The sequence below is a fragment of the Hylobates moloch genome, unplaced genomic scaffold (assembly GCF_009828535.3).
Source record: "Hylobates moloch isolate HMO894 unplaced genomic scaffold, HMol_V3 SCAFFOLD_14, whole genome shotgun sequence".
Lineage (NCBI taxonomy): Eukaryota > Metazoa > Chordata > Mammalia > Primates > Hylobatidae > Hylobates > Hylobates moloch.
Window position 1 is genome coordinate 69,993,910 of NW_026652289.1, and position 22,992 is coordinate 70,016,901.

The following is a 22,992-nucleotide window of genomic DNA, read 5'->3' on the forward strand; positions in this document are numbered from 1 at the left end:
AACCATTTAAGGAGGTAAAACCTGTTAAGAAACTTTCCCCACTAAGCTCTAAAATAGTTTTCTCTTTTTCAGTTAAGGTAAGAAATACCACATGTGGCATCAAGGCAGTGGCATAATCTATAAGAATGGGTCATTTATAAGTAGAACATGTATAAGTATAAAACTACCTTGCAGGGTTTGGTATGGAAAGTTTATATCCATATTCTTTAGTCATATGTTCTTTTAAGAACTTTTCCAGGTATATATGTATGTTTGTTTTTTGTTTGTTCATGTTGTTGTTGTTGTTGTTTGAAACAAAGTCTGACTCTTCGCCTAGGCTGGAGTGAAATGGCACAATCTCGGCTCACTGCAACCTCTGCTCCCGGGTTCAAGCGATTCTCCTGCCTCAGCCTCCCGAATAAGTGGGATTACAGGCGTGTGCCACCACGCCCAGCTAATTTTTGTATTTTTAGTAGATATGGGGTTTCACCATGTTGGTCAGGCTGGTCTCGAATTCCTGACCTCGTGATCTGCCCGCCTCGGCCTCCCAAAGGACTGGGATTACAGGCATGAGCCACTGTGCCTGGCCGTATGTATTTTTTAATCGACTGATTGATTGATTGATTGATTGAGACAGGGTCTTGTACTGTCATCCAGGCTGGAGTACAGTGGTACAATCATAGCTCACTGTAGCCTCAAATTCCTGGGATCAAAGGAGTTTGATCCCAACTCCTGGGATCCTACCTCAATCTCTCAGGTAGCTGGGATTATAGGCGTCCATCACCACACCTGGTGTATACATATGTGTATGTATAGAGAGAGAAAGAGAGAGAGAGAGAGAGACTCTCACTATGTTGCCCAAGCTGGTCTCGAACTCCTAGTCTCAGAGAGACTCCCGCCTTGGCCTTTCAGCCTTTTCAGGTCTTTTTAGTTGGTTCTCTTTTGACTACCCTTTCATTCTTTGGTGATTTTAGTTGCTCTTCTCTAGATAATTCTTACACTTGCATCACGTAATTAATGCTGCACAAAGTAAATTAAGACTGTGACTATGCAGAAACCCAATAGCATAGTGCTTAAAAGAAGGGGCTCTGGCTGGGTGCAGTAGCTCATGTCTGTAATCCCAGTACTTTGGGAGGCCATGGCAAGCAGATCGCTTGAGGTCAGGAGTTTGAGACCAGCCTGGCCAACGTCGCAAAACCCAGTCTCTACAAAAAATACAAAAATTAGCCAGGCATGGTGGCATTTGCCTGTAGTTCCAGCTACTCAGGAGGCTGAGGCATGAGAATCACTTGAACCCAGGAGGCGGAGGTTGCAGTGAGCCAAGATCATGCCACTGCACTCCAGCCTGGGCAACAGAGTGAAACTCTGTATCAAAAAAAAACAAAAGCAGGTGAGGGGACGGGACCTCTAAAATTAGATTGCCTGAGTCTGAATTCTGAATTCACTTCTTGTTAGCTCTATTTCCTTGGACATACTGTTTACCTTCTCTGTTTCAGTTCTTTTATCTATAAAATGAGAAAATATTATCTGACTCATAGCATTGTCAAAAAGTTTATGTCAGAGATAAAGTGTTAACAACACTGGCTGGCACATGGTAAGGGCTTAATAAACATTAGCTATTACTATGTAAAGGAGTAGAATGTCTTCTTTACTATTTCTACAAAGTCCCACTGCTAAATTTGACGGGCTTAAAAACAACACAAAAGAAAAAAAAGTCTTTAGCTTTTAGCCTTTTCAGCTAAAACAATAAATTGGGAATCTCATAGAATTTTTTTATTTTATTTACTTTATTCTCAATTGCTTTTTTATTAAGGGATATTTGACAATTAAAGATTGTATATATTTAAGGTACACAATTTGATGATTTGATATGCTTATATACATTGATCTCTAGAACTTACTCATCTTGTATAACTGAAACTTTGTACCCCTTGACCAACATTCCATTTTCCCCTTCCCCTAGTCCCTGGTAGCCTTCCTTTAAATATATGCCCAGAAGTGAGATTGCCAGATCATAATATAGTTCTGTTTTTAACTTCTAAGGAACCTACATACTGTTTTCCATAGTGGCTATTTACATTCCCACCAACAGTGTACAAGGGTTCCCCTTTCTCCACATCCTCACCAACATCTGTTATCTTTCACCTTTCTGACAATAATCATTCTAGCAGGTGTGAGACAGTATCTCACTGTAGTTTTGATTTGCACTTCCCTAATGATTAATAATGTTGAACATTTTTCCATATGACTGTACCTGTTGGCCACTTGTATGTCTTCTTTCAAGAAATGTCTATTCCACTCCTTTGCCCATTTTTAAAACAGGTTGTTCATTGTTATTACATTGTATAAGTTTCTTATATATTTTGGATATTAACCCCTTATCAGATATATGATTTCCAAATATCTTCTCCTACTCTGTAGGTAACTTTTGACTTTGTTGATAGTTTTCTTTTGCTGTACAAGAGCTTTTCAATTTGATGTAATCCCGTTTGTCAATTTTTAGTTTTGTTACCTGTGCTTTTGGTGCACACACCTGCAGTCCCGGCTATTCAGGAGGCTGAGGTGGGAGAATCGCTTGAGGTGGGTCGAAGCTTCAGTGAGCCACAGTCATGCCACTGTACCCAGCCTAGGTGACACAGAGAGACCTTGTCTCTAAAAAAAAGTTAAATATAGAATATGGCCCAGCATTTCCACTGCTAGACATAAAAGAAGTGAAACCAGGGATTCAAACAGATACTTGTACACCACCATTTATAGAGGCATTACTCACAATAACTGAAAGAGGGGAACAACTCAAGTGTTCATCAACAGATGAATGAAAAACAAAACATGGTATATACATACAATAAAATATTATTCAGCCATAAAGAGGAATGAAGTTCTGATACATGCTACAACATAAACGAATCTTGAAAACATTATGCTAGGTGAAATAAGCCAGATACAAAAGGACAAATATTGTATAATCCACCTATATGAGGTATCTAGAATAGACAAATTCATAGACACAGAAACTAGAATAGAGGTTACCACAGGCTGGAGGGAAGGGCAATGGGAATTACTGCTTAATGGGTAGAAGTTTTGTTTGGTTTGGGATAGTGAAAAACTTCTAGCAATAGACGGTAGTAATCATGGTTACACAACATTGTGAATGTACTTAATGCCACTAAATTATACACTTAAAATGGTAAAAATAGTAAATTTTGTTATAGATGTTTGACCGCAATAAAATAGTAATAACAATAATCATCATCATTCTGGCCCCAAATAGCTTTAACTCGGACATAATTTCCCCTACTTCTCAATACCATGTGCCTTACATTACACTCTCCTATTCTACTGCTTGACCTTCTGTGAAGGTACAACATACTTTCCAGCTTTCCTGGCCTCATTTATGTTCCTCCTGTCCTTATCCCTTTCTCATTTTGTTAAATTACTAAAGATCACCTTTTCAGTGAATTATTTCGCTCTTGACTTCCTAAGGAAGTTAATCAGTTATTCCTCTGTATTCTCAAAACCCTTTGTAAGTAGCTTTACTATAGCATTTAATCATGCATTATGGATTATTTTTCTATGTGTGCCTCCCTCACTTCTTCAGAGAACGGGAATCTTACTTTCTATCCCTATCACATACCACATGGTATTCAACTTTCCCAAATAAATGACTTATGCATATAATAAACTTTGAAAAATCATAAAGCACTATATCAATAAATGGTTTTATTTCATTTTGCCCATTGAGAATTAGTATCATGTGGGCTGGGTGCGGTGGCTCACGCCTGTAATCCCAGCACTTTGGGAGGCCAAGGTGGGCGGATCACGAGGTCAGGAGATAGAGATCATCCTGGCTAACACTGTGAAACCCCGTCTCTACTAAAAATACAAAAAATTAGCCAGGCGTGGTGGTAGGCTCCTGTAGTCCCAGCTACTCGGGAGGCTGAGGCAGGAGAATGGCGTGAACCTAGGAGGCAGAGCTTACAGTGAGTGGAGATCACACCACTGCACTTCAGCCTGGGCCACAGAGCCAGACTCTGTCTCAAAAAAAAAAAAAAAAAAAAAAAAAGAGAATTAGTGTCATGTTAGTTTCCAGCTTATGAGACAAGTCCCTGATGATAAGCAGTATAACTTGCATACAGGCATATCTTGTCTTATTGTACCTTGCTTTATGCGTTTCTTATAACCTTGCATGGAGCAAATGTATTGGCACAATTTTTCCAATGACGTGCTCACTTCATGTCCCTGTGTCACATTTTGATAATTCTCAAAATATTTCAAAATGTTCTTTATTACATCTGTCATGGTGATCTGTGATCTGTGACCTTCAATATTATTATAATTGTTTGGGGGCACCACGAACTGCACTCATAGAGGACAGTGAGTTTAATCAATAAATGTTGTGTGTGTAAATAGAATAAACAAATTTATAGAAACAGAAAGTAGAATAGAGGTTGCCAAGGGTTGGGGAGAGGGTAATGGGAGTTACCATGGAACGACCATTCCCCCATCTCTCTCCCTCTCCTCAGGCTTCCCTATTTCCTGAGACAAAACGATACTACAACGACCTCTAAGTGTTCAAGTAAAAGAGTTGTATGTCTCTCACTTTAAATCAAAAGCTAAACATAATTAAGCTTAGTGAAGAGGGCACGTCAAGAACATAGACAGGCCAAAAGCTAGGCCTCTTGTGCCAAACAGCCAAATTGTGAATGCAAAGGAAAAATTCTTTAAGGAAATTCAAAGTGTTACTTTAGTGAACACATGAATAACGAGAAAGCAAAACAGCCTTACTGTTGCTGATATGAAGAAAGTTTCCATGGTTCAGATAGGTCAAACTAACCACAATATTCCCTTAAACCAAAGCCTAATCCAGAGCAAGGACTTAACTCTGTTCAATTCTATAAAGGGTGAAGGGTAAAGAAGCTGTACAAGAAAAGTCGGAAGCCAGCAGAGGTTGGTTCATGAAGTTTTTAAGAAATAAGCAATCTCCATAACATAAAGGTGCAAGGGGAAGTGGCAAGTGCTGATGAAAAAGCTGCAGCAAGTTATCCAGAAAATCTAGCTAAGATCACTAAAGGTGGCTACACTAAACAACACATTTTCCATGTAAATGAAACAGCCTTCTATTGGAAGAAGATGCCATCTAGAACTTTCATAGCTGCAGAGAAAACAATATCTGGTTTCAAAGCTTCAAAGGACAGGCTGATTCTCCTGTTAGGGACAGCTGGTGACTTTAAGTCGAAGCCAATGCTCACTTACCATTCCTAAAATCCTAGCCTTTAAGAATTGTGCTAAATCTGTTTTATCTGCACTCTATAAATGGAACAACAAAGCCTGGATGATAGCACATCTGTTTACAGCATGGTTTACTGAATATTTTCAGTTCACTGTTGAGATACACTACTTAAAAAAAAGATTCCTTTCAAAATACTACTGCTCACTGACAACGTCCCTGGTCACCCAAGATCTCTGATGAAGATTTACAAGGACATTAATCTTTTCATGTCTGCTAACAGCAGCCCATGGAGCAAGGAGTAATTTCTGCTTTCAAATCTTATTATTTAAGAAATACCTTTCATAAGGCTATACCTGCCATGATGTAATTCTTCTGATGGATCTTGGCAAAATAAATTGAAAGTCTTCTGGAAAGAATTCACCAATCTAGATGCCATTAAGAACATTTGTAGAGGCTGGGTGCAGTGGCTCACGTCTATAATCTCAGTACTTTGAGAGACAGAGGCAAGTGGATGCTTGGGCTCAGGAGTTCAAGACCGGCCTGGGCAACATGAGGAGACCCTGTCTCTACTAAAAATAGAAAAATTAGCCAGGCGTAGAGGCCCATACCTGTGGTCCCAGCTACTCGGAGGCTGAGGTGGGAGGATCACTTGAGCTCAGGGGGTGGAGGTTGTAGTGAGCCGAGATTGCACCACTGCACTCCAGCCTAAGTGACAGATCAAGACTCTGTCTCAAAAAATAATAATAATAATAATAATTTGTGGCTAGGCACAGTGGCCATTAATTCCATCACTTTGGGAGGCCAAGGCAGTTGAATTGCTTGGGCCTAGGATTTTGAGACCAGCCTGGATAACATGGCAAAACTCCATCTCTACAAAAAATACAAAATTAGCCAGGTATGGTGGCATGTGCCTGTAGTCCCAGCTACTCGGGAGGCTGAGGTAGGAGGATCACCTGAGTCCAGGGAGGTCAAGGCTGCAGTGAGCCATGAATTGTGCCACTGTACTCCAGCCTGGGCGACAGAGACTGTGTCTCAAAAAAAAGAACATTTGTGATTCATAGAAGAAGGCTAAAATATTAACAGGAACATGAGTTTGGAATAAGTTGATTCCAACTCTCATGAATGATTTTGAGGGGGTTCAAGACTTCAGTGGAGGAAGTAACTGCAGATGTGGTACAAATAGCAAGAGACCTAGAGTTAGGCTAGGCATGGTGACTTATGCCTGTAATCCCAGTACTTTGGGAGGCCAGGGCAGGAGGATCACTTGAGTATGGGAGTTTGAAACCAGCCTGGGCAACATAGCAAGACCCTGGTCTACAAACCATTTTTTAAAAATTAGCAGGGAGTGATGGCTCAGGCCTGTGGCCCAGCTATTCAGGAGGCTGAGGTGGGAGAATTGCTTGACCCCAGGAGGTTGAGGCTACAGTGAGCTGTGATTGCACCACTGCATTCAGCCTAAGTGACAGAGTAAGAGAGAAAGAGAGAGAACCAGAAATAGAAGTAGAGCCTGGAGGGCTGGGAGTGATGGCTTATGCCTGTAGTCCCAGCACTTTGGGAGGCTGAGGAGGGCAGATCACTTGAGGTCAGGAGTTCGAGACCAGCCTGGCCAACCTGGTGAAACCCTGTCTCTATTAAAAATACAAAAATTAGCCAGGTGTGGTGGCAGGTGCCTGTAATCCCAGCTACTTGGGAGGCTGAGACAAGAGAATCGTTTGAACCTGTGAGGCGGAGGCTGCAGTGAGTCGAGATCATGCCATAGCACTCCAGCCTGGACATAAGAGTGAAACTCTGTCTCAAAAAAAAAAAAAAAAAAAAGAAGTGGAGCCTGAAGACGTGACTGAATTGCTGCAATCTCATGATAAAACTTGAATAGGCCAGGCATGGTGGTTTATGCCTGTAATCCCAGGACTTTGGGAGGTTGAGGTGGGAGGATTACTTGAGGCCACGAGTTCAAGACCAGCCCTGGGGAACATAGCAAGACCACATCTCTACAAAATTTTAAAATTAGCCAGGTGTGGCCAGGCATGGTGGCTCACACCTATAATCCTAGCACTTTGGAAGGCCGAGGCAGGCGGATCACTTAAGGTCAGGAGTTTGAGACCTACTTGGCCAACAAAACCCTGTCTCTACTGAAATACAAAAATTAGCCAGGCGTGGTGGCGCATGTGTGTAATCCCAGCTACTCAGAAGGCTAAGGGCACGAGAATTGCTTGAACCTGGGAGGCGGAAGTTGAGTTGAGCTGAGATCACACCACTGCACTCCAGCCTGGGTGACAGGGTGAGACTCTGTCTCAAAAAAAAAAAAAAAAAAAAATTAGCCAGGTGTGATGGCACAAGCTTGTAGTCCTAGCTGCTCCAGATGCTGAGGCAGGAGGATTGCATGAGTCCAGAAGGTCAAGGCTGCAGTGAGCCATGATCATGCCACTGCAGTTTAGCCTGGGTGACAGAATGAGACCCTGTCACCAAAAAAAAAAAAAAAACAAAAATCCAAGCTATGCTTATAACTCAAACTTTTTCTCATTATATCCCTGTGAAGCTAATCCCAAGGTTCTGTTCTCTTCACTTAAACACTAAATTGAATCAGAAAATATTTTTGAGTTTCTAAAGGAATAAAATATTATTCTAGATCTACTATAACATGTTTCAAATAAAAGATATATTCTATGTATACTAGAAAGACGAGTTGACAAGTGGTAGTTTTACATCTGAATATTTTAGTTATGTCTTCCAGAAAAGGTAGTGCAATCAGATATGTGGATAATATCTGTGGTAGCCCTAGTACATATTTATGCACCCGTTGGTTCAAGAACCAATACAAATTGCTGAGTCAATCATCAAATATTTACTGAGTCCAGACATAGGGAATAGCATGAAATATTAAGTGTTAGATTTATACCAGATTTAGACTATTTATTTATTTATTGAGATGGAGTATTGCTCTGTCGCCCAGGCTAGAGTACAGTGGCACAATCTCCACTCACTGCAACCTCCGCCTCCCAGGTTCAATTGATTCTCCTGCCTCAGCCTCCCGAGTAGCTGGGACTACAGGTGCCCCCCACTACGCCCAGCTAATTTTTGTATTTTTAGTAGAGAAGGGGTTTCACCATGTTGGCCAGGATGGTGTTGATCTCTGGACCTCAGGATACACCCACCTCAGCTTTCTAAAGCGCTGGGATTACAGGCGTAAGCCACTGAGCCCAGCCTAGACTATATTTTTATAGTCAAGAAATTCACAGGCTGGGTATGGTGGCTCATGCTTGTAATCCCAACACTTTGGGAGGCCAAGGCCGGCAGATCACTTAAGTCCAGGAGTTCAAGACCAGCCTGGGCAACACAATGAAACCCCATCTCTACAAAAAAAATAAAAATTAGCTGGGTGTGGTACTGTGCACCTGTAGTCCCAGCTAGCTGGGAGGCTGAGGCAGGAAGCTCAATTGAGCCTGGGAGGTGGAGGTTGCAGTGAGCTGAGATGGTGACACTGCACTACAGCCTGGGCAATAGAGTGAGACTCCATCTCAAAAAAAATAGGAAAGAAAGAAAATTCATAATATATCATTGGAAGACAAGAAAAAAATTAGAACCACTAGGCGTGGTGGTTCATGCCTATAATCCCAGCACTTTGGGAGGCCAAGGTGAACAGATCACTTGAGGCCAGGAGTTCGAGACCAGCCTTGTCAACATGGCAAAACCCTGTCTTTACTAAAAATACAAAAATTATCTGGGTGTGGTGGCATGCGCATGTAGTCCCAGCTACTTGGGAGGCTGAGACAGGAGAATCGCTTGAACCCATGAGTCAGAGGTTGCAGTGAGCCAAGATCATGCCACTGCACTCCAGCCTGGGCAACAGAGTAAGATTCCATCTCAAAAAAAAAAAAAAAAATTAAATGAGAATCAATCAATGGCTTCCTATTGCCCTTAACATGACTCACAAATCTTTTCACAATCTGAATCCAGTCTTGTAGTGCAACATCAAATATTATCACACTCATTCTAGCTCCCTCATTCCACATAGTGAATTTTTTTTTTCTTTTTTGCCCAGCCTGGAATACAGTGGTGCCACGACCTTGGCTAAGTTTTTTTTTTTCTTTGAGACAGGGTCTCCCTCTGTAGCCCAGGATGGAGTGCACTTGGCATGATCTCGGCTCACTGCAACCTCTGCCTCCTGGATTCAAGTAATTCTCCTGCCTCAACCTCCCAAGTAACTGGGATTATAGGCATGCGGCACCATACCTGGCTGATATCTTGTGCTTTAAAATATGCAATAAAATAAAATATGCAACATTCTACATTTGGAACCCTCTTTTCATCTCTCCTAAGCCTCTTATCCCAAACCTCTCACTCAATCTTTGCCTCATTAAATCCTGATCTTTTTTTTAGGACTCAACTAAAACCCTCAAGAATGTCATCCCTAAACCTCTAAAATAGGTTAGGTCTTCCCCTCATAGCCCCTGCTCAAGGGTAAGTTCCATAGTCAATGTATACCATATCTGTCTTGTTCAGTCATTCACTATGTGATATGCATGCAGCATGCAGCATAGTAACTGATCCAAAATAGAAACTTGGACATATTTGTTCAATAAAGAAATTAAAATGGGGTTAAAGATAGAAGCACAGCATATATAAACATTGAGTGTGAAAATGATAGGATAACCAGGACAAATGGGTGTTATTAAAGCTAAAGGGAAGAAGTTTCAAAAAGGAGAGAAAGGAGAGATCATCAGTATAAAATACTATAGAGGGTCAAGTTTAAGAGTGAAAATGTAGCCAGGCATGGTGGCTCATGCCTGTAATCCCAGCACTTTGAGATGCTGAGGCGGGAGGATCACTTGAGGCCAGGAGTCTGAGGCTGCAGTGAGTTATGAGAGGCCTTTGTTAATCATCAAATGAGAAAAAATGTTCCCCTAAGTTGAACTTAAACTGGATATAGAAAATTGAAATTGTAAAAGGAAAGCAAATCATTTCATATTAAATAGAAAAAGCTTCGTGGATGTAAGTTTTGAAGTCATCCTCGGGGAAAAGTGTAGTTTGGAAAAGAGAAAGAATCAGACATTAAAAGCACCTGAGAAAAAGCTCTGAGGCAACACTGTTCAAAAGAGGAACTACCTGGCCAGAAACAGTGTAAGAAAATTAGATAAAGTTAATTAAGAACAAGAAAGAGAGCCTTGAAGCACTGTGAGAAACTGAAATTACTGCATGCCCAGCCTGTCCCTAGAGAAAAGCCTGGACTTTGAATTCAAGGAAACTTTAACTCTCTTTTGAGGAACAGGCTAACATGGGGAACTTTAAGGTCTTCAACCAAAAATTATAAGGACTAGTTCCTCTTGTTTAATGAGGTCATAAGTCAAAAGGTACTCCCTATCACTTCAGGAGACAGATGTTACATGCCACACTATAAGAATTGTTTGATTTCTTCTATGGAGTAAGTAAAAGGGAGCTCCTTGAATGTCCTTTTACCTTTTTTCTGCACAACTAAATCCTAGTCATCATTTTTCAAAAAGCAGCTTGTTTTATGATCTTCATGGAACCTCCTGAGATTACTCAGTCCTTTATCAGGAGAGTAAGAAAAAACAGAGAAATACAAAAATAAGAAAGGGAGACAAACAAAAGTGACAACATGTTTTAAAGATCATTTTAGTGTATAGCACAGTAAGTGCCCAATATATTTAATAAATTTTTGTCAACTGAATTAATATACTTGGGTTTCAATAGAATAATACAAGACTAAATTTCTTCCTTCCTCCCTCCCTTCCTCCTTTCTTTCTTTTCTTTCTTCCCTCTCCCTCTCCCTTCCTCTTTCTCGTCTTCCCTCCTTTCCTTCCCTCCTTCTTTCCCTCCTTTCCTTTCCTTCCTTCCTTCCTTCCTTCCTTCCTTCCTTCCTTCTCTTTCCTCCTCCCCTCCCCTCCTCTCCTCTCTTCTTTTCTTTCTTTTTTTTGAGACGGGGTCTTGCTCTGTTGTCAGGCTAGGGTACAGTGGCACAATCATAGCTCCCTGCAGCCTCAAACTCCTGGGCTCAAGTGATCCTCCTGCTTAAACCTCCCAAGCAGCTAAGACTATGGGCATGTGCTACCATGCCCAGCTTTCTTTTTTTTTTTTTTTTTTGCTATGCTGCCCAGGCTAGCCTCAACCTCCTGGCCTCAAGTGATCCTCCTGCCTCAGCCACCCAAAGTGCTGGGATTATAGGCATGAGCCACGACACCTAGCCCCAAATTTCTTCAAGATTAGCTATACCAATGCGCCCATGAAAGAAAGGAACTAATATTATTAAATGTCAAGATTTGTATGGGACAGGCCTCTAAATATTTTACTTCATGAATCTCCTTCATTTTATGAGTGAAGAAACAGGCTTAAGGAGAGGTAACATAATGGTAGAATTATTAACTCAAGTCTGTTTGACTCCAAAAACCCTTGTTCTTTCCAGTAAACCATATTGCCACACAGTATATATTATATAAGAGTAGTTATCTAGTCAATTTTGGAGGCCGAGGCGGGCGGATCACCTGAGGTCAGGAGTTCGAGACCAGCCTGGACAATATGGTGAAACACTGTCTCTACCAAAAATGCGAAATTTAGCCGGGTGTGGTGGTGCGTGCCTGTAATCCCAGCTACTCAGAAGGAAGAAGCAGGAGAATCACTTGAACTCGGGAGGTGGAGGTTGCAGTGAGCTGAGATCGCGCCATTGCACTCCAGCCTGGGCGACAGAGTGAGATTATCTCAAAAAAAAAATTATCTAGTCAAAAAATCAAATTAACTTTTAAGTATGCATTATGTGTATTTGTTTCCTAGGCCGATGTAACAAAGTGCCACAAACTGAATAGCATAAAGCAGAAATGTATTGTCTCACAGTGCTAGAGGACAGTTTCGGAGGCTAGAAGTCCAAAATCAAGGTGTTGGCAAAGCCTTGTTCCCACTGGAGCCTCTAGGGGGAGGCTCCTGGCTTCTGGCTTCTGGTAGCCCTGGGCATTCCTTGGTTTGTGGAAACATAACTCCAGTCTCTGCCTTTATCTGCCATGCGGTCTCCCCAACGTGTCTGTGTGTTTCTGTGTATTCATGCACCTGGTGTTCTCCCTAATTCTTTTTTCTTATAAGGATACCAGTTAAATGGAATAGGGGCCACCCTAATCCAGTATGATCTCATTTTAACTTGATTACATCTGCAAAGACCCTATTCCCAAAATAAGATAACATTCACAGGTGATTTAGACTTCAACATATCCTTTTAGGGGATACAAATCAACCTCGTACATTTTGTAAGAGCACTAAGAACTATTTTTCCCACAGGAAAAAATTTAAAACATAGTCCTTCCTCAAGGAACTTAAAATTTCTTTGAGAAAACAAAGTTCACACACAATAAGCTATTAGTAAAAAAGGAACCAAATAAGTTAATGAAGCTCAAACAATAAATGTAAATGGTGTATAAGGAAGGAAGAGCATGGCTGGGAGCAGTGGTTCACACCTGTAATCCTAGCACTTTGGGAGGCCCAGGTGGGTGGATCACCTGAGGTTAGGAGTTCGAGACCAGCCTGGCCAATGTGGTAAAACCCCATCTTTACTAAAAAAAAAAAAAAAAATTAGCCAGGCATGGTGGTGGGTGCCTATAATCCCAGCTACTTGGGAGGCTGAGGCTAGAGAATCGCTTGCACCTGGGAGGTGGAGGTTGCAGTAAGCCGAGATCACGCCATTGCACTCCAGCCTGGGCGATGAGCAAAACTCCATCTCAAAAAAAAAAAAAAAAAGAAAAGCATGTTCCAGGTCAGAAGTCCCAGGGGGCTTCATAGTGGACATGGATCAGAAGCTGGATAAAAGATTGGTAGAATAGGCCAGGCGTGGTGGCTCATGCCTGTAATCCCAGCACTTTGGGAGGTCAAGGTGGGTGGTTCACAAGGTTAGGAGTTCGAGACCAGCTTGGCCAACATGGTGAAACCCCATCTCTACTAAAAATACAAGAAAATTTGGCCAGGCCTGGTGGTGCGTGCCTGTAATCCCAGCTACTCAGGAGGCTGAGGCAGGAGAGTTGCTTAAACCCGGGAGGCGGAGGTTGCAGTGAGCCAAGATTGCATCACTGTACTGCAGCCTGGGCAACAGAGCAAGACTTTATCTCAAAAAAAAAAAAAAAAAAAAAAGGCCAGGCACGGTGGCTCACGCCTGTAATCCCAACACTTTGGGAGGCTGAGACGGGTGGATCACAAGGTCAGGAGATCGAGACAGAGACCATCCTGACTAACACGGTGAAACCCCTTTTCTACTCAAAATACAAAAAAACTAGCTGGGCGTGGTGGCGAGCACCTGTAGTCCCAGCTACTCGGGAGGTTGAGGCAGGAGAATGGTGTGAACCCGGGAGGCGGAGCTTGCAGTAAGCCAAGATCGTGCCACTGTACTCCAGCCTGGGCAACAGAGCGAGACTCTGTCTCAATTAAAAAAAAAAAAAAAAAGATTGGTATAATAAATATACAGAAAAGAGGCAAGAAGCTAAGAGTCAAACAGCAGGAACAAAGGCACAGAAACAGGAATTAACATGACACAGAAAGGCAGGTGGGAAGGCAAAAGTAAGCAAAACAATCAGCCTGAAATACAATTTGGGTCAGGAGATAGTGGGAGACAAAGGTAGCTGGAGCCACTCTATGGAAGACCTTAAAGATGAGACAGCAGAATTCTAACCTGATATAGTCAGTGAGTAATACAGCCACTCTGAAAATAAGGTTTGAGGAAGTTCAGGCTGGCTTCACAGGAGAACTGACTAAAAGAAATGGAGACCAAGGAAAGGGGACTAGTTAGGGATTTGCCAAGTTCTCTATTCTGCAGTCAGAATGACGTTTTTTTTTTAATTCGATCAAGTAACTCCTCTGTATGTTGAAGCACTCAATATGATATACTGAAGGAATCAAAGACAACACCAAATTTCTAACCTCACTCTTAAATAGTGGTTGCATGGGCATCATTTATAGGGACCAAGAAGGTAGGAAAGGGGTAACGTTTGGAGGAGTTACCAGTTTTGATTGATTTATGAATAATTTGAGGTAGAAATTACAGTTAAAAGTTGGCCAGATTATGGCTGGTGAGGCAGAGGCAAAGGCAGGAATTATCATATGCAGCATATTAGAACTGTAGAAGTTGATACTCAAACTACAGAAGAACAGGCAAGCTCTAGGGAGTCAGCTAAGACACCTATGGGAGAAGCCAACTAAGCCTAACTGGAAATGAACCAGGAAATGGAAAACAAACAAACAACAAAAAAAGTCAGACATTCAGGAGCAAAGGGTGAGGCAGGTAGGCTAGGGCTGGGACCAGATCTTGGGCAGGAACACAGACAGAGCCCCATCCTGGAAAAAAGGCAGAAAACAAATGAGGAAGTAGCTGTAGAATAACAATGTAGTAGGCACTGTTTTAAGAATTTTAATCAATTTACTCAAACCTCTCAAGAATAAGAGAGATTACTATTATATTCCAAAATATTCCCCCAAAAAACATTTTTTTGTAATACGCTTCTCATCCTCCTTTCCGACACATGACCTTTTCCCCATTCGACTAAAGGCATACGCTGCCTCAAGGAAAATTATGGTTGTTAAAGGGAAAAAAGGTCATTTACTATTCAGCTTCAAACTTCAAAACTGATGTGTGTGTGTGTGTGTGTGTGTAATAAAACGACAAGTTTGAGGACTTTTTCTACATTCTAACAACTCCTTTTATTTATCAAGAGCTTGACTTGACCCAGCTGGACCACATAGCTTTAGTATGAGCTACAGTTTGCAAGAATCCAAGTTTAGGAGCCAAGCACAGTGGTGCACACCTGTAGTTTCAGCTACTCAGAAGGCTTAAACAGGAGGACCTTCGCTTGAGCCCAGGAGTTCCTGGCTGTGGTGTGCTATGATCACACCTATGACTAGCTACCGCATTCTAGCCTAGGCAATGTAGTGAGACCCCATCTCTTTAAAAGAAAAAGAGAGAGAGAATAATAATCCAAGTTAAGAGACATGCCCTGTACTGAGGAAAGAGTAATAAGGACTTTTCTGATAGAAAGAGGAAATAAAAGGGTGTGTGTATATGTGTGTGTGTGTGTGTATGTATGTGTGTATGTGTGATGGATCTCCCTTGTTCTAAGATGAACTGTGTTTCCCCCAAATTCACATGTTGAAGTCCCAGCCTCCAGGATCTCAGAATATAACTGTATTTGGAGACAAGGTCTTTAAAGTGCTTAAGTTACAATGGGTCTAACCCAATATGACTCGTATCCTTTTAAGAAGAGGAAAAGACACCAAGGATGTGTGCATACAGAGGGACTATCATGTCACAATAAAGTAGAAAGAAGGTTGCCATCTGCAAGCCAAGGAGAGAAGCCTCAGAGAAAAACAACCCTGCTGGCACCTTGGTCTTAGACTTCCAACCTTCAAAAATGTGAGAAAACAAATTCCTGCTGTTTAAGCCACCTAGTCTGTGTCATTTTGTTATGGCAGCCCTAGCAAACTAATACACCCCTCCAGGCTGAAACCCTTTAGAGGGAAGTTTAAAAAATCAGAAAGTTTGAGGGAATCTCAGAGAAGTGGGGGTTGTTTTTCACTTCTTTTGACAAGACAGGAGCAACTTAAAGCTCCCTTAAACAATTTCTATGTTCAAGGCCGGATGTGGTGGGTCATGCCGGTAATCCCAGCACTTTGGGAGGCCACGGTGGGCAGATCACTTGAGGTCAGGAGTTAAAGACCAGCCTGGCCAACATGGTGAAACCCCGTCTCTACTAAAAAATCAAAAATTAGCCAGGCGTGGTGGCATGTGCCTGTAGTCTCAGCTACTCAGGAAGATGAGGCAGGAGAATCGCTTCAGCCCGGGGTTGGAGGTTGCAGTGAGCTGAGACCGCCACTGCACTCCAGCCTGGGTGACAGAGTGAGGCTCCATCTCAGAAAAAAAAAAAAAGGAATTTATATGTTTAGTAACCCAGGTAACAGACTGGAAGTGACAGAATGGGCATAATGTGAAAGAAACCAAATATCACCTTTCTGATTCCTCTGGAGAAAGGATTCCTTGATTTCCAAAGATAACCTCATAGTAGCAACGAGCATATCTGCCATGCAGACCTTGGTTTCTTTTTTTTTTTCTGAGACAGAGTCTTACTCTGTTGCCCAGGCTGGAGTGCAGTGACACGATCTTGGCTCACTGCAACCTCTGCCTCCTAGTTCAAACAATACTCCTGCCTCCGCCTCCCAAGTAGCTGGGATTACAGGCACCCCCCCACCATGCCCGGTTAATTTTTATTTTTTTGTGGTGGTTTTTTTTTTTTTTTTTTTTTTGAGATGGAGTCTCTCTGTCCTCCAGGCTGGAGTGCAATGGCGTGATCTGAGCTCACTGCAACCTCTGCCTGCTGGGTTCAAGCAATTCTCCTGCCTCAGCCTCCCGAGTAGCTGGGACTACAGGCACACGCCACCACACCTGGCTAATCTTTGTATTTTTAGTAGAGATGGAGTTTCACCATGCTGGCCAGGCTGGTCTCGAACTCCTGACCTTGTGATCTGCCTGCCTCGGCCTCCCAAAGTGCTGGGATTACAGGCGTGAGCCAACGCGTCTGGCCCAATTTTTGTATTTTTAAGTAGAGACGGGGTTTCACCATGTTAGTCAGGGTGGTCTTGAACTCTAGACCTCAAGAGATCCACTAGCCTCAGCCTCCCAAATCATTGGGACTATAGGCGTGAGCCACCGTGTCCGGCTGCAGACCTTGGTTTCTAACGCCATTCTCCAATAAAAGGAACCAGGGCTGCCGGGCGCGGTGGCTCATGCCTGTAATCCCAGCACTTTGGGAGGCCGAGGCGGGCGGATCACGAGGTCAGGAGATCGAGACCACCCTAGCTAACACGGTGAAACCCCGTCTCCACTAAAAATACAAAAAATTAGCCAGGGGAGGTGGCGGGCGCCTGTAGTCCCAGCTACTCGGGAGGCTGAGGCAGGAGAATGGCGTGAACCCCAGGGGGCGGAGCCTGCAGCGAGCCGAGATCACGCCACTGCACTCCAGCCTGGGCGACAGCGAGACTCTGTCTCAAAAAAAAAAAAAAAAAAAAAAAGGAACCAGGGCTCCTTGGAGAAATGGCTGACTCTAGGACTGGAGTAGGAAACATACAGATGGGCCTAGAGCATCTAAAAGTACCAAAAATTAAGAAAGGGGTATGTCACAATGAAACTGGGTGTAGGGTATGTGGAAATTCTCTGTACTTTCTGGCACTATAAAAGTAAAAAGGGGATACAGGAGTTAATGAAGGAGCTCTCCAATGGCCAGAGCCAGAACAATTTGAGCAACAAAAAAATAAACTAATATTGGATTATAAGCCAAAGTATAAAACAAATATCCATGAGTCCATACTGATACAAGTAAATTATTAAGTTAATAAATGAGGGAGAAGAGACAAATCTTCTTTGCAGAAGAATTCCATATAGTTTATGTTGACACTCTGCCCTTAAGGAGGAAAAACATAACTACCCACTCATTAAGTGAGGGTGAACATACTTTCTTCCAAAGTGTACAGTGTGGAAACAGATTTTTTTTTTTAAGAGTACCTTATAGTGGAGAAACCTGACAAGCACTATCTCACGCCAGGTGATAGAGGTTAACATAAGTAGTGATAAATCATTTTCAAAAACGTACCCATGATATGATGTGTTGAGATTGGTACTTTACTTCTGTGGTCTTTGTCCCAAAACCCACAACCCCAGTCTAATCCTGAGAAAAGACTCAGACAATTCCCAATTGAGGGACTTTCTATAAAACACCTAATTAGTAATCCTTAAAATTGTCAAGATTATCAAAAACAAGAAAAGGTCTAAAAAACAAGGAAAGACTGAAAAGAAGCTTCAGCAGACATAATGTCTAAATGTAACGTAGTACTCTGGATGAGACCCTGGAATTAAAAAAGGACAGCAGGAGAAAACTGAAGAAATCTGAATGAAGTATGGACTTTCATAATAAGATATCAATACTGGTTCATTAATTGTGACAAATGCATCATACTTATGTAAGATGTTAATAATAGGGAAGACTGAGTGTGGGGTATATAGAAACTCCCTCTACTATCTTTGCAATAATTTTCCAGATCTAAAACTGTTAAGTGGCCAGGTATGGTGGCTCACACCTGTAATCCCAGCACTTTAGAAGGCCAAGGCAGGAGGATCACTTGAGGCCAGGAATTGGAGACCAGCCTGGACAAGATAATGAGACCCTCATCTCTACCAAAAAATAGAAAATTAGACCAGCATGGTGGCATGCACCTATAGTCCCAGCTACTTGGGAGGCCACGGTGGGAGGATAGCTTGAGCCCAGGAGTTTGAGGCTGTAGTAAGCTGTGATCGCACCACTGCTCTCCAGCCTGGGTGACAGAGCAAGACCCTGTCTCAAAACAAACAAACAACAATAACAATAAAAAACTCTGAAAAGGCCGGACGCGGTGGCTCACGCCTGTAATCCCAGCACTTTGGGAGGCCGAGGCGGGTGGATCACGAGGTCAGGAGATCGAGACCATGGTGAAACCCCGTCTCTACTAAAAATACAAAAAATTAGCTGGGCGCAGTGGCGGGCGCCTGTAGTCCCAGCTACTCGGGAGGCTGAGGCGGGAGAATGGCGTGAACCCGGGAGGCGGAGCTTGCAGTGAGCCGAGATCGCGCCACTGCACTCCAGCCTGGGCCACAGAGCGAGACTCCGTCTCAAAAAAAAAAAAAAAAAACCCTGAAAAATTGTTAAGTTTAAAAGACACAGACCAAGACTACCCTTTCTACTAAGCAGCTCAGAGAGTCCTCATTAACCCCAAGAACAGACATTCACAAGCAGCCCAAGAAAGTTGTTATGGCCAGCTCAAAATACACAAGTGGCACAACAAGTGCTGTGGCACACACCTAGAATCCCAGCACTTTGTGAGCCCAAGGCAAGAAGATCACTTGGACCCAGGAGTTTGAGAGCAGCCTGGGCAACATAGCAATACGCTATCTCTACAAAACTAAAAAAAGAAAAAACTTTTAAAAATATACAGAACTAGCTGGGCGCGGTGGCTCACGCCTGTAATCTCAGCACTTTGGGAGGCCAAGGCCGGTGGATCACGAGGTCAGGAGATCGAGACCATCCTGGCTAACACAGTGAAACCCCGTCTCTACTAAAAATACAAAAAATTAGCCCGGCATGGAGGTGGGCGCCTGTAGTCCCAGCTACTCAGGAGGCTGAAGCAGAGAATGGCGTGAACCCAGGAGGCGGAGCTTGCAGTGAGCCGAGATCACGCCACTGCACTCCAGCCTGGTTGACAGAGTGAGACTCCGTCTAAAAAAAAAAAAATATATATATATATATATGTATGTATACACATATACACACACAGAACTGACATTCAATAAGAGATACAGTTTTGTGAGCCAGCTGCATAAAATATTAGCCAAACACTTAAAAGAAAAGTAGTTAAGATACCCAGGGCAATATTTCCCAAACTAGTGGGCTTTGCTATATTATTCTGTACCATAATAGGTAGGCTATGAAAATAGTAACCTGTGATCAAATAAACTAAACAAGACTGAGTTAAACAAAATTGAATAGGCTTCTTTATTAATGGATTTCTCAGAGCTTTTATATTTTAGCAGGCATTATGAATTCCAAGAGGAGGATACACTAACATTTCCCTCCAAAAGAGGTTTTCTTTTTTTTCTCCTCACCACCTAAGAAATATTACAAGAAGAATATTCTGTTTAACACTACTTTGGGGAATACCGCTCTTAGGGGAGAGCAAAGGCTCAAGAATAGAGTCCCTTATTAGGTGACTGGAAAGAAAAAATAAATACAGCAAAGAATATAGTGAAGAAGATAAGACTGGAGAGTCCAGTATTACAGAAGCAAGAAAGGAAACAGTTTCCAAATAGCTAGAGACAATCAACAGGATCAAACTACTGGGAGGTCAAATACAGTAAGAATAAAAATATTCTTTGGTTTTGACTAGGAAGACTGCCATTTGTAACCTTCAAAAGAATAGTTTCAGAAAAGGGGAGGAAAGAAAGATGGCAGACATTTTAAGATTAGGATGGTTATGAAAAAATAGGTAGATGGAACATTTGTAGACCATCAATAATCTGACTTTAGCAATGAAAGTGAAAAAACAAATGGGTTGGTTGGGAGAAAGGAATATATAGATTTTTTTTTCTTTACTGAGAACAGGGGACACCCACATACTGTTGAAGGTAAAAAGTGAAACAAACCGAAAGAGACTGACAGTTCAGTAGAGCTGGGCAAGGTGGTGCACACCTGCAGTCCCAGCTACTCAGAGGCTGAAGCAGGAGGATCACTTGAGCTCAAGGGTTCAATGCTATAGTGCATCATGCCTGTGAACAGCTACTGCACTCCAGCCTGGGCAACACAGTGAGACCCTGTCTCTTAAAAAACAAAAACAAACAAAAAAAAGAGGCCGGGCATGGTGGCTCACGCCTGTAATCCCAGCACTTTGGGAGGCTGAGGCAGGTGGATCACCTGAGGTTGGGAGTTCAAGACCAGCCTGACCAACATGGAGAAACCCCTTCTCTACTAAAAATACAAAATTAGCCAGGCGTGGTGGCGCATGCCTGTAGTCCCAGCTACTCAGGAGGCTGAGGCAGGAGAATTGCTTGAACCCAGGGGGGCGGAGGTTGCAGTGAGCTGAGATCATGCCATTGCACTCCTGCCTGGGCAACAAGAACAAAACTCCGTCTCAAACAAACAAATAAACAAACAAACAAAAGTCCAATGGATGAAAGAATGGAATCAAGAGTATTAATTACAACAAGAGACTTTCCTTTGAGACCAGAGAGAAGAATGTGAATTGTAATGCTTAACCATTCCAAATAGGAAGACCTTACTTTAATACTCCAAACTTTCATCGATTTCTACCTACTCTGCCCAAGAGTTTTTCAGTCTTTAGAGTTAAGCATGCAGCGCACATATAAATTTACTGATTCCTTGACCCTATCAGAGCATGTCTATGTTATGGTGAAGAGGAGGGGGTTATAGGGAAGCACTTAACTGAGGGCCTTAATTTTCATGAAATAAGAAAGCAAGGTAGAGGCTGTCAACAAGAAAGTTAGAAGCTCACAGACAGTTTAATTTATAATGACTTACCCTTAATTGATTTTGATATGCAAAGTAAAACTTGTAATTATAATGGGCATTTACACACAAAAATGTGAAGATTACCAAAGAAGTGTATAGAAAGGCATCTACTATCCTGCCCAGAAATTTTCATAACTCTACCTACAGAAGTGGCTAAGTCATAAACTATTAATATAGTTACCAATGAGCTAATGAAAACAAGGATTATTTAGTAGCAAGTATGATTACAGTTCAATTTTAAACTTTTTATATTTAAAACTTTGTATAGTTTTCCATCTGTATAAAACACCAACCCTAATAGCAACTTAGTTATACAAAATTTCATTCTATTTTCTTTCAATGAAGACACTGACATGACATTCCATTGCTTAAAATTTATTTTCAGATTCTAATCTTTTGGCTAATTTCATTAACAACTCAAATTGAGTAGATAATGATGGATCAACTACGTCCAAGACACAAGTGTGTCTCACATATAGCTCGAGGGCCCATCTATCATAACATTTTGATCACAAAAAGGCAGTCATAGCTGATTATTTAGTTATTCAATACATCACCCTATAGAGATCTAAAAGTCACACAGACTAAAAAATATATGGTGACTACCATAAGTAGAGGAGTCAGAGGAGGCTTCGTTCTTTAAATAATGAAATTAACATTGATCAGTGTGCACGGAATAAAAATGAGACAATAACCACACCAAACCTGGCAGTGGCCAGATTTGTGTGTCTTTGAAGGTAAGGGGGCCACATAGGCCAGATGATTACTACTGCCAGCTCACCAGCTGAGCTTAGAGAATAGGCAGCATCCGCACACAGTCCACTCTTGAGAACCAGAATTTACAGTCATTTTTGTCTGGCAGGCACCAGAGAACGTGGCACTGATAAACCGGGAAAAGTCTGACAGAAACAGGGTTGTTGGGGGTGAAAGGAGCCTTCAGGACTGCAATACTGGAAGGGATAAGACAACAGCTAGCCGATTAACATCCCGCCCCAGATCCCCGAGAGAAAAGAAACCATGGGGGTTGAAGAGAAAGGGGTCGTCCTTACCTTGTCATCCTCGCATCTCTTCCCGAGGCCCTCTCTGGCCTGCAGCCGGCTGCTGAGGCGGCCGTAGTCGGCCTCCTTCTGGTCGATCTGTTTCTTGTGCGTGTCCACCAACAGCAAGAGGTCCGAATTGCGCTTTTCCAGCCGCCCGCGGGCCACTTCGGTGCGCTGGACCTGGCCCTGCAGCTCGGCCACCTCCTCCTGAAGCAGGACGTGGCGGGAGGAGATGCTCCAGTAGTTGAAGGCGAGGACGACAATCACCACCAGCAGCACCACGAGCACGAGAGAGGGCAGGCGGCCAGCCCGCCGGTTGGCCCCGAAACCCACCATGGGGCCAAATCTGGCTGTACCCTAGGGGCCTCGCCGCAGACACCTGCAGACAGAAGCCCAGGCCTCGGCTGGAGTTGCCCCGGGTACGCGGCCCCAGGGCCGGCCGAGGGAGGAGGCGGGCTTATCTGTCGGCGGCAAGCCGGAGAAGGGGGCGGGGCCGCAAGCCGCAGGTCCCTCCCCGCCCCCCTCCTCAAATCAGGCCAAAACGCGTTCCGGAGGCTTTGAACCCGACCCTGCACCTGCCCAAAGGAACCAGGAGAACCCAGCTGCCAGCGTCCCCCGAACCCAACACCTCACGGTTGGGAGGCGGGGAAAAAACCGGAAG

At 42.9% G+C, this 22,992-nt stretch overlaps 1 protein-coding gene across 5 annotated transcripts in view; it reads right to left on the bottom strand.

Annotated features, from left to right (window-relative positions):
- The window catches only part of GOLM2 (golgi membrane protein 2), a 122,297-nt gene extending 99,318 nt beyond the window's left edge, over positions 1–22,979 (bottom strand). For 3 of the 5 annotated variants that reach the window (XM_058427870.1, XM_058427871.1, XM_058427872.1), the window contains exon 1: positions 22,341–22,974. In XM_058427870.1, coding sequence (XP_058283853.1) covers positions 22,341–22,667 — 327 coding nt within the window. In that variant the 5' untranslated portion in view covers positions 22,668–22,974. Of the gene's footprint in view, positions 1–22,340 lie in introns of all 5 variants that reach the window. The other 2 variants (XM_032174184.2, XM_032174183.2) reach the window with 1 other exon arrangement.
- Between the last annotated feature and the right edge of the window lie 13 nt (positions 22,980–22,992).